Consider the following 12,080-nt stretch of genomic DNA (forward strand, 5'->3'; position numbering starts at 1 on the left):
TATATCGTGATACACATCGTACAAATATCTTTGAGAATCATGATATAATATTTTTTATCAAATCGCCCATCCCTGTGTCCCACTCCTCTCATCAGACCTTGATTCAGCCCTTCTTCAAATTTATTAAAGTCATTTTATTTCTAATCTCATCCTCTGTCCTATAAACCATCTCTCTAGAGTACAGTGTCCGTTTATCATCACCGCCGTCAGACTCGATTCCCAAGAGCCTCCTCTCAGGGCAGCGTGAGCGTACGGAGCATTCATTATTCACACGTCTGGACGTGAATTTCCGGGGCCGATTTGCGTCCGCCGTACCGGTGTGTGTCGGAGGAGTCCCAGATCTGTCCTGCATGAGGTACATTACCTCGTGTACAGCGAGGATCTGTCAGAGAGGAGACTCCAGAGGTTTGTCCTGATTAAAGCGTGTGTTTAATGCCGGCGTGGCTGCAGAGAGATGAACGCTCGGCCCGCTCGCTCTCAGAAACGCCGAGTGGCTTTTTAGATGAGAATCACGCTGCGCAACATGGGCTCGACTCCTTCCGTAAAATCATCCTACAAGATTTTATTTTATTACGAGTAAGACTTCTGTGCCAGTGTTGACCTTGATGTGATGAAATCTCTAAGGAGTTTTCATTCCTTATCCATTGTTCCTTATCCATGTTTATTCAAGTCTCTTTCAGATTCTTTTATTGTAAATACATCTCAAAGATGAGACAACTTTTTTAAACATTTTTCTTAGACTGTTCGAATTACAGGAAATTATTAATATACATAAATATTACATAATATTGTTCCACTCATAGGCGTTCAGAGGAAAAAACCTGCACAGTAACGTAAAAGAAGTAGTAATGTCATGTAGAATTTGGCTTTCAGATTAATGGTTTGCATTTAAAATAAAAAGGAAATAATATTAAAGTATAAATTAATTCTTATTTTTGTTTGCTTTGTTATGTCATATTGTAAAGTCGTAAAGGTCTTTAAAATCCATATAGTTTGTTGAAAATGTCTCTGATAAATTAGGGATAATTTTGATTAGTGATGAGCGATATGACAGAATGATCATATCATGGTACTTGGAGACATTTCTACAATACTTAATACTGACAATGTTTTTTTTTTTTTTCTTTCAAATTTATATTATTTAAATTAACACTGAAATGGAGGGGCAAATCTGTACAATTTTTTTTTTACACTTTGAAAGATTAAGTACAAATGTTTAACATTTAATCAGCTGCTTGACACAAATCAGGGTTGACAAGAAATCTAAAAAAAAAATTGCTGAATTTGTGCTCGTAAACTCAGGACGGTCTCCTCAACCCCGAGTTCAGCAAGTGACATCAAATCAACATGGCTGCTCACAGCATCAACAGTAAACACAGTAATGAGTTATACTGTATACACACACACAAGTTTTTTTCTTTAGAGCAGTCAACATGCAGACATGTTAAATCTATAACACTGACTCTACAGTTCACTGTTTCGATGAGGTAAATATACATCACTCATCACAGTTAGCTGGCTAGCTTGATGCTAGCAAAAGACGAACATGGATGCGTCCAGACTATAGTGGCCTGGAAAGCACCGATTTTAGATCTAAAACCTCATAAAAGGGCTTTCAGACCAGCTTTCCTTCTTGTATTATCTACTTTTTAAATTAGATTGAGGAGGAAATGAAATCATCTCAGAGTGACTTAAAATAAGAGACAGGAAGTAGAAGAGAAGCTTCTGGGCTTTGGGGCTGAGACAGTGCGGTATTGAGCATCAGGAGAACACTGACTTATCAGAAGTATCTCAGGTTCTGGTTCTGCTTTTATAAAACTACTAAGCCCTGAAATCAACACTGCTCCCTTAGTGTTCTGGACACCAGTACCACAGTATATCTATTTAAAAATATATATATCTTTTTTGTTTTTAAGATATTATTTTTTAAAATTTTATAGTTCTTCACATTCTGGAGAATTATTACAGTTTTTTTTGATGACTCATCCTGTATAAGTCTTGTGTCTGTCCAGATAAATGCTCTTTAGAACGGTTAGGTCCCGCCCCTGGGGGCGTGTCTTGCTCTACAGTAGCAGCTCGTTAGACATAAACATGGTTTGCAGGTACTTTTTCTTTTGCTGAGTGTTTTCACACACTGAGTGTTTTCACGTTTTCACACATACTGTTCCCTTTTCCAACCGTCACTTGGTTGAGAAAAAGTGGTTGGAGTTTATCCATTTTGATTCTGGAGAATTTTCGATGTCTACAAAAATAAATGAAAATAAGTGTTGTTTTTTTTTGTTTAAAAAAAATTACATTTTTATTTATAAAAAAAAAATACATTTTTATTTATAAAAATCAGCTAAATTTTTAACACTCAAAATATATATAGAATATTTATTTTAAAAAATGTGTTTATTTATTAAAAAAAAGTTTTGATATATAACACTGAAAAATATTAACATTTTAAACATATTGAAAAATATTAACATTTTAAAATTTTAACATGTTACAATTTACAAAGTACAAAATTTTAACATCAAGTCACCTGCTTCCAGTCAGTTAGTAATTATTTAAAAAGCCATGCTCTCTGGGTGGGAGGGGCATACTCTTTCTCCTCTGTCAGTCACAGAGACACTAGCCAATCACAGGCTTCTGTAGGTTCATGTATGTGGAAGAGGGCAGATAGCTCTTTGTTTGTGTGTGTAACCCTATGATACAGCATGAGTAGCAGTGTGAAAAGATGTGCTCATGAATCACAATATCTCAGAAAAGCAGATTGTGACATCATTTATCATGATATCTCTATTGTATCATTGTATGACCCGGCCCTAGTCCTCTTTAGAGTGGACAGGTGTGGGTGAAGGAGGCAGTGAGAAATCCTCACAGCTGTAAAAACACTCATTAAACTGTTTGCTGTTCTTCATATTGAGCCATTTCACTAATCTCGTGTCAGGTTTGTTTAGAGTCGGCGGCTTATCTCAAACGCGTTCGTAAATGAGTCAAGCACTCTATCACGCAGTGTCTCTGACCTCCTGGAAATACATCAGAGCAAATCACGCATCAAAATGGGAGATCACGCCTTCGAATCATGATAATGTCTCAGTCATTATGTTGCCAGATGCGCTGGTCAGTGTGAGGGGAAACATGGCTTTATTCTCTCGTTCGTCATTCAGAGCAACACAAGCCTTTTTTCTTTTTTTTTTAAGCTCTTGTATATGGAAACATTAAGCATTTTTTCCAAGTGTGTTCAGCTTTTTTAATGTTTATAAACAGCATTTACTTCAGCACAGGATTTCAGACTGGAGCAAGCAAAGGGACGTAATGATAAGAGAGTGATGTGTGTGTGTGTGTGTGTGTGTGTGTGTGTGTGTGTGTGCGCGCCACTTACAGAGTTGAGGTAGCGTCATTATACAAGGTACATCAGCCCGAGAAACGATCAGGACTGCAGTGACAGTGAAAGGTAGCTTACACCACATAATTAAAAAAAAAAGTTTACATTTCAGTAGCACATTTTAATTTTTTAACCTCCATCTTACTCTGCCCTTAGAGTAACTCTGGCGTGGATTATTTTCCTATAACAGCATGGTCCGTAGTGTACCATGTGTTCTTAATTAGTCACATGAAGAATTAAGTTATACAAGGTTAATATGATATTTTGGGTTTGTCCCCAGTTGAAATTTCACCTGAGTTAATGATTGATGTGACTTATTACACATTAACGTGCAGATTGAGCAGCAGGCATGCTGTATTTTTATAACAAAGAACGAATGCCGTGTGAGTCAGTGTTTAAAAAGTAATGGAAAAACGCCACTATCTGCAGTCAGGCACGTTCCAATATTAAATTCTCGCATCATGATAATTCTGTATCCGATTTATCACACAAAAGCAGATTTACTCAGGATCCGTGAACCGAAATTGTTCGAACATCTTTTCTGTGCAAAATGACGACCTGCATTCGGATTGGTGGAGACAGAAACACAAACGCAGCCTCGTCCTGGATAGAACGCTAAATAGCTATGCTATTTTAAGATTGGGTGTGTTGAATGTCAATGCAGAGGTGTGAAACAGAAGCGCCACGCGCTCACCCTCGTGCCCCTGCATGCGCCCTCACGCCGCATGGGCTCTGGGGTCCACCCTGACGCAGGAACCAACGCCGGTGTTATGCAGTAAACACACTCTTACTGCTGTGTCAACTAAAAACAAGCTGCTAAAGCAGCACATTTCCAGCCGGCCTGCAGAATTGGTTTTACCCACAATGCTTCATGTGCAGCCTGCGCCTGGAAGGAGTCTGAAGTTTGGTCTTTTCTTTTTAAAAGTGTTCTACAGGTGTCATAGTCTGAATCCCGGCGTTTACATTCCGGGTTAAAATGTATAAGCTTGCTTAATGTAGTGTTAGAGGCAACACAGACGCTTTAGGAATTCCTAACAGACTCATATGGTTTGTATGTGTGTGTGTGTGTGTGTGTGTGTGTGCGTGTGTGTGTGTGTGTGCGCGTGCACATGATTGATTGTGGTTGACCTAAATAAGTCTTAAGTGACACTAGGAGAGATAAGATTATAGTGTTTTTAGCTCGTGGTCCTGCGAGATTTTTTTATTTATTTATTTTTTAACTGTTTCGTTGATAAATTTATGTTAAAACATATCCAATCTCTTTACATTTGTTATTCATTTTTTATTACTTAAATTTGTGTCATATGAATTTTTATTTTTTTACTTTTACAAATATCACTTATATTAAAAAGTAAATGGTTTGTAGGAATACCATGAGTAAAAAATTATGCAATATTATATAGAAAACTTGAAATAATTTTTTTTTTTTTTTTTTTTTTTTTTTTTTTTTTTTTTTTTTTTTAAATCAAGTCTGAAATTAAAACAAATATTCTAATGTTTTTATAACTTTCAGGGCTAAAAATGACCAGAATAGATTTGGATAATATCATTTTGGAATTATTTAGGACTTTTGTATGATATACAGCTGATTTCAGAGGTAAAAATGTATTTTAAAAAAAAGACACCTAAATTTAAAAAAAAAAAAAAAAAAAGCTAAGGCATTAATTGTATATTTTTTATTTAATTTGGGAGTTTGGTTTCTTCCTCGTGTCTTCTCAGGGAGTTTTTCCTTGCCATCGTCGCCTCTGGCTTGCTCATTAGGGATAAATGTATAAATTTCGAATTTATATTCGGGTTTCTCTAAAGCTGCTTTGTGACAATGTCCATTGTTTGAAAGCCCTATATAACTAAAATAGACAATAGTTTGTAAAGATATATAGAAACAAAAATCAGGATTCTGATTTAAATTACAATCTCAAGTGAGTTGGAGGTGATTTCCACCTTAAATGTTTCTAAAAACAGCCTTTGACTCTTCATAAGCATGGACATGATGCATGAAAGGGTTAAACTGTAAAATAATCTCTGAAGAATCTCATGGCTTGGGATGAATGATTCTCAATGAAATGGGACAACATCGTGATGTGAAGATGCAGCATTGGTGTATGCCTAGTGATTTTGAAATATATAATCAGTTTATATAAAAGGTTTATGCACCAAAAACCCCTGCATGATGATCACAACACACACAATAATGCATATGATTGATTAAAAGCCTTTGCATTATGCAGCATGGTGCGAAGGTCACTACCGTAATATTGATCAATACATTAGAAATTATGCAGCCACATTACATATTACATAGATAATCTTTAATATATGTAAAGTATATTTAAAAATGTTTGAAATTAATGAGAATTCTTTCAGAGGGACGAGAATTTCTAGGTATGTCCCAGAGCTCCAGTGATCACTGAATTGTATTGTAGCTTGTGTATATTTATTTTCTGTTTACTCTGTGATTGGAGTTTGAACAGGTGAGTCACAGTAACTTGTGGTTTGTCTAGTGGGAGTGAGTTGTTTAAAGAAAAATTCTACCCTAAAACCCAGTAAATGTTTTAATAATAAAATGCTTCTGATGAGTTTAGTGATTCTGGTGCTAATTTCTGTGCTATGTGAGTTATAGCAGAGTTATGGCAGATTAAGGGGAACTATGGGAGTTGAGGCAAGATCTGGAAGAAAAGTTTCAGGTAGAACTGCAGGTGTGCTGGCCAGCAAGGCAAAGCAAGAAACCTGCAGGATTGTCTAGCTGGCACAAGAGTGGTGGTGCACCGTCCTACTCTGCAGCATTGCTGGCACTAATATAATCTGCATGGAAGAGTCATCAGAAGGAAACTTTACCTGCAACTTCATCACAAAAGTCAGTGTCTGAAGTATGAGTAGAGACTCTGCACCAAGATGATGAGAAGGATGGTGTTGAAAGCTGAAGTTTTGGAAACTGATCTGTTTGTTGAAGAGGAGAGAGAGATGGACAGATACTAAAGCATTGGTGCAACAATCTCTTAAAACTGAACTCACAATTTCATAACAAAATAAATTAAGGTGGATTTTGAAAATCCTTTTTTAAAAAAATGACTGTATGGGTTCACTGCCAGTGATTAGGAGATACACTGTATGGGCAAAAGTATTGGGACACCTGACCATTACATTCATGTGCTTGTTGAACATCCCATTCCAAATTTAGTCCCCCTTTGCTGTTATTATAACCTCCACTCTTCTGGGAAGGCTTTCCACTAGATGTTGGAGCGAGGCTGTGGGGATTTGTGTTCATTCAGCTACAAGAGCATTAGTGAGGTCAGGCGCTGATGTTGGTGAGGAGGTCTGGGGTTCAGTCGGTGTTCCAGTTCATCCCAAAGGTGCTCAGTGGGGTTGAGGTCAGGGCTCTGTGCAGGACACTCGAGTTCTTCCACTCCAACCTTCACACACCATGTCTTCATGGAGCTCGCTTTGTGCACAGGGGGAATGTCATGCTGAAACGAATTTGGACTAGACTCCTTAGTTCCAGTGACAGGTACTGGAAATTGTAAAGCTACAGCATACAAAGACATTCTATACAATTGTGTGCTTCAAACTTTGTGGCAACAGTTTAGGGAAGGCCCACATATGGGTGTGATGGTCAGGTGTCCACAAACTTTTGACCATATAGTGTTCCAAAGCCATTAAATTCCTCAAATTAATAACTAACTGACTGGTTTATGCAATTTTCTTGCAACTGGGCTTTATTTTTTATAGAGTTCCTTTTCAGTATAAGTGGTTTTTCCCATAGAAAGTTCCACACATGCAGCATGAGTCCAAAGCACAGCCCGAATGTAACCTTGGTTAGAAACATGGTCTGAGCACACACAGTTCCTTATGCAAACTCTTCATACTGGTTTTTTTGAAGTGCCGCTGGGCAGGAGGGTCTCACTTCACTTGCCAAGCATGCAGGAGGCTGATAACTGTTATTTAGAGGTCTGAGTGAAGTGAAATTACATTCAAGCTTGACGCATACTGTTCATTCCTGTAGAACTGGATTAACGCATTCGTTATTGGACTGTCGCTAGTGTTACACTGCCATGAGAGGTCCTATATGACCAAAACTCTTTGTAGGAACTTCACTCCTCACTCCAGATCCAGCTACCATGGCTAATCCTACAACGTACGAATGATGTGACCTGGTGTTTGTGAAAATATATTACACATACAGACCACTTTTTGCATTCATATTATAATATTATCATATTATAATATTATATATTCATCATCCTTGTTTGGAACTTAGTTTTTTTTCTTGTAGTTTTTTGTCTTAGTTTTTCTTAGCAATTAGTGGGGGGAAATATGACAAAAATATCAAGATCACAATTCTCAAAGACATTTTTACAATACACGATATATAGTTTTGCTCAAAAACTGTAAGCAATACGAAAATATTGCATTAAAAAACCTGTTTGATGATCCTGTCTACAAAACTAATTTAATTTTATTTATTATATTTATGAACTAATATTTTTAAAAAATATTTTACATTTTTTTTAACAAGAAATTTTTGACAACAAATTCCAGTCATGTTGTAAGCTAAATTATTTTTTTTTAAAAATCTCAAAATCTATGATATTTCAGAAAAGCGTATTCTAAAATAATTTATCACAATATTGATATTGTATCTTATTGTGATGTATCATATCAACCAGCTCTAACGCTTATGTATTTTGGGTGCATGACAGACCCCCCAAAAAAATTATTTAAATAATTAAATTTGTAATTTAATTATTTAAGGCACAATCTGCCGTCCAATGATCCTGCCATATTAGTAAAACATTAGTAGACATAGGAAATAAAATACCTTTATAATGGTTCTGTTGAAAATGATTTTAAAAGCATGCTAGTAATAAGAGGAAGTGATACCTTGTGACCTCAGAGTGTAGCTAACTGGCTAGCGGCTTTCAATTAGAACCAAGAATTCTGATTGGCTAATCCTGTTTCTCACCATAGCAGCTGATAGCTAATGGAATGTAATTAAACAGACTAAGGGATGCATTCATTTGATTTTCAGGGTGGTTAAATATGGTGAGGATGAGTGTGTTGACTTTTTTGTGTGTGTGTGTGACTGTGACACAGGTTTGTAACTGTGGAGGCTCAGCACGCTCAGGATGGTCACCATTCCGGAGTACTACACGGGGAAGAATGTGCTCATCACTGGCGCCACGGGCTTCATGGGCAAAGTGCTGCTGGAGAAGCTGCTGCGCTCGTGCCCCGGCATCAGGGCGGCCTACGTGCTCGTGCGGCCCAAAGCGGGTCAATCTCCGAGCGCCCGCATCGCAGACATGATCAACTGCAGGGTGAGTTCAGGACCTCGGTCGCTCGAGTCAGGTTCCTGAGTGTGTGCCTGAGCGTTGCTTCTGGAAAGTCCAACTGGGAATTGTGTAATTAACATGGCTTATTGCTTAAACTCTCATTAAGTCTTCTGTATTGTGGTTAAATTTTTTTTTTCTTAAATATGTTTAATATATTCAGAGAACATGTTCAATAGCACAGCTACTATTATCTCTGTAATTATTACTCCTTTGTTTCTCTGCCTCAGCTGTTTGACAGATTAAGAGAAGAGCAGCCGGATTTTGCGGAGAAGATTGTGGCAGTGAACAGTGACCTGACGCAGCCGGAGTTAGACCTCAGCAAAAAGGACCAGGACACACTGAAGGAGAGCATCAACGTCGTCTTCCACTGCGCTGCCACTATCCGCTTCAACGAGCCTCTTAAGTAAGCATCATTTTCATTAAGCCTCATGTTCACTACTGCAAGTATAATTTTAAAGACCTGAAATAGTATCTTTAGTGCAGTTATTACTGATCGAATAATTATGTTTTTATTTTATTTTTTATAAACTCCATGTTTGGGGATTCCCATGCTGATATGCTGACAGGTGTAAGCATGAATAAGAGATGGAAGTAAAATTTTTTTTGACAGTCTCAAAAACCACATTTTTGTCCCAGATTGCAAAGACAAGTCATCCATTATCTTGTAACTTTTACAAGTAAAAAACAACCTGAATATAAACACTGTAATATAAATAAAATTAAGTAATGTTTAAATAATATAAATAAATGTTTTAAGTAATGTTTAAATAATGTTTTTATCAGTGAATTTGCATGTGTCCACTCTTGTTAAAATTCTAACCACGCTCACAGTTATTCCAGTTTTTACCCATCTACAATGTTTTATAATTTACTTAGTTGGTCCAATTTCTTCAGGTATAAAAAAAAAAGTAATTTAAAGAAGATGAATAGCAAGAATGTGGAAAAAGGAATTTTGAATTTCTGGAAGCAATGAATTTCACATCGCACGGTATTCGTGATATTTAGAAGTGCAGCTTTCATACTACATGTTTTCATGTTTTTTTTCTTCTAAAAGTGCTGGCTGGAGGAAAAATAAACATCTCATGTGATGTGCACACATTGTAATAACAACAATCCTACCATATAGCTAGTACAAGCTAACTAGATATTAATAAAATTAGGAAGAGCTAAACAGCTGCATGCAGTTATAGTTAAAGTCGCATACAAATAAACGTCTCAAAACTAACAAATTTGTTGTCTAGTTATAGTGCAGCATTAAAATATTGACACTTACATATCTTAGATTTAATATTTTGTTAGTTGTTAAGAAATTTTTTCTACGCCCACGAATCCCCCCCAGATCTATACATTTACCTAAAGACTATTAACCAAAGGCTTGAATAAACAACTAGGTTTTCAGGCTAGATTTAAGGATTGAGACTGTGTCTGAGTCACACTATTTGGAAAGCTGTTCCACAATTGGGAAATGTTGTAAAAGAAAAATCCCTACCTAACTCATTATTCTAGGTACTAATAAAGAGCCTGCACTTTTTGGTTGAAGCAGCCGTAACGGATCATAAAAGACCAAAAGTTTGCTACTGTGGTGCAAGATCAGTCGTGCTTTTAGGTCTTTAGAAGTATTTTATAATCAATGCAAAATTCCTCTGGGAGCCAAAACGGTGTGGATATGATGGTGGTGGTATCAAAACTTCTGGTTCTAGTTCTTTATTTCTAACCACCTGATCATCCTGCACTGGCAGCTTTTGTGTTGTTACCACTTGTAGTGTATGTGGTATGTGGTATCCAGAGCAGGCTTTGACCATTGTTTTGTTATGTAGAGTTTTGGATTCTAACATACTCAGATACTCAATCTTTTCAACATGTTACAGACCCTCAGACAGGCTTCTTTTGCACTGTTCCTGTTTCTAACATACCTGAGCAGGTCCTCGGGTGCTGAAGAATACTGCCTGAGGTGTGTTTAGGGCTGGAACAGAAGATAGATATGGAACAGCTGTAGGTTCATGAAGACGAGTTTTAGAAGAGCTTAACTGACTTAATAAGTGGTTTGCATACTAGCAAATGATGTTAATGCCCCAGAGTTTGTTTGACATGTTGGATCAGGATGTGATTAGTACCCAGGTTTTGCATTCACACCGTATGTGTTTGTCGATCAGAGATGCCATGCAGCTGAACGTGCTGGCCACACAGAAGATGCTGAGTCTGGCCCACGGGATGAAGCACTTAGAGGTGTTTATTCACATCTCCACAGCATACGCTAACTGTGACCGAGAGCTTATCGAGGAGGTCGTCTACCCGCCACCTGTAGACTACAGGAAGCTCATCGACACACTGGAGTAAGTATTTTAAATGAGAATGCCGTCTCTAAAACCTTGATTAAGCTGATTTATACCACAGAAATGTTGAATTCTTGATTCTGATTGGTGGGAAAATGTTAATTGATTTTCTTTAACAGCAGCTCTGACTGTAGTTCCAGCTGCAGTTTTCCAACACAGTAAAAGGTTCAGGCCAGAGGGGTTTATTTTTTCTCAGTAACTTGACAAGCTAAGTTATTTATTTACTTTAAGAGTTAAGAGAGGCTGGTGAGAAATGGACCATTTATAGCTGTAAAAATGCAAATGATAACAGGAATTAACATGTTTTGAGAATATTCTACAACACTAAATGTAACTGTAAATGGATAAAATGTGCAAGGATCATTCTTTAATAAATAAAAACTTGTTAGCATTAGCAAATTGCTGTGGTATAACAGGAATAAAGCACTTTGGAATGTTATGTTATTAAAAGAAAAAAGAAAAAACAACTTTGTGGTGGTAACAGTAACAGCTCAGTTTTGTGTCAGGCCACATCACGCCACACCACTGTTGATTATTTTCCTATAACGTAACACCCCAACCATAATAAGTGTTTTATTCCTTACATGGCCGTATGTTGAACATTTAAAATGTTTGACAAATAGCCTACAAAGGCATTTTAACTTTTTGGAGTGTGAAAATTATAATGAAAACTGACATCTAGTGGAACATTAAACAATTATTTATTTATTTCTTTTTTATTCATACTGAAGTTTACTTAAAATGTAACATACATTAGTATGAGACATTATTAGACTTTATCTGAAGCCTAATTGCGCTTATGTGCAGGTGGATGGACGATAAGCTGGTCAGTCTGATGACCCCTAAGCTGCTCGGTGAGCGACCCAACACATATACTTACACCAAAGCCCTGGCCGAGTACCTGGTGCAGCAGGAGTGTGGGAACCTCAACGTGGCCATCGTCCGCCCTTCTATAGTAGGAGCCAGCTGGAAAGAGCCCTTTCCCGTAAATATCTCTCACACTACTGTAATCTACTAGCAAACATTTTCATCACTAGTGTAATACTG

The 12,080-nt window shown here is 37.1% G+C and overlaps 1 protein-coding gene across 3 annotated transcripts in view; it reads left to right on the forward strand.

Annotated features, from left to right (window-relative positions):
* Positions 1 to 12,080, forward strand: part of far1 (fatty acyl CoA reductase 1) — a 28,508-nt gene that overhangs the window by 2,686 nt on the left and 13,742 nt on the right. For 2 of the 3 annotated variants that reach the window (XM_026946496.3, XM_026946497.3), the window contains exons 2-5: positions 8,465 to 8,685; positions 8,928 to 9,103; positions 10,854 to 11,033; positions 11,841 to 12,018. In XM_026946496.3, coding sequence (XP_026802297.1) covers positions 8,497 to 8,685; positions 8,928 to 9,103; positions 10,854 to 11,033; positions 11,841 to 12,018 — 723 coding nt within the window. In that variant the 5' untranslated portion in view covers positions 8,465 to 8,496. Of the gene's footprint in view, positions 1 to 3,365; positions 3,443 to 8,464; positions 8,686 to 8,927; positions 9,104 to 10,853; positions 11,034 to 11,840; positions 12,019 to 12,080 lie in introns of those variants that run through there. The other variant, XM_053235397.1, reaches the window with a different exon arrangement.

The sequence above is a fragment of the Pangasianodon hypophthalmus genome, chromosome 7 (genome assembly GCF_027358585.1).
Source record: "Pangasianodon hypophthalmus isolate fPanHyp1 chromosome 7, fPanHyp1.pri, whole genome shotgun sequence".
NCBI lineage: Eukaryota > Metazoa > Chordata > Actinopteri > Siluriformes > Pangasiidae > Pangasianodon > Pangasianodon hypophthalmus.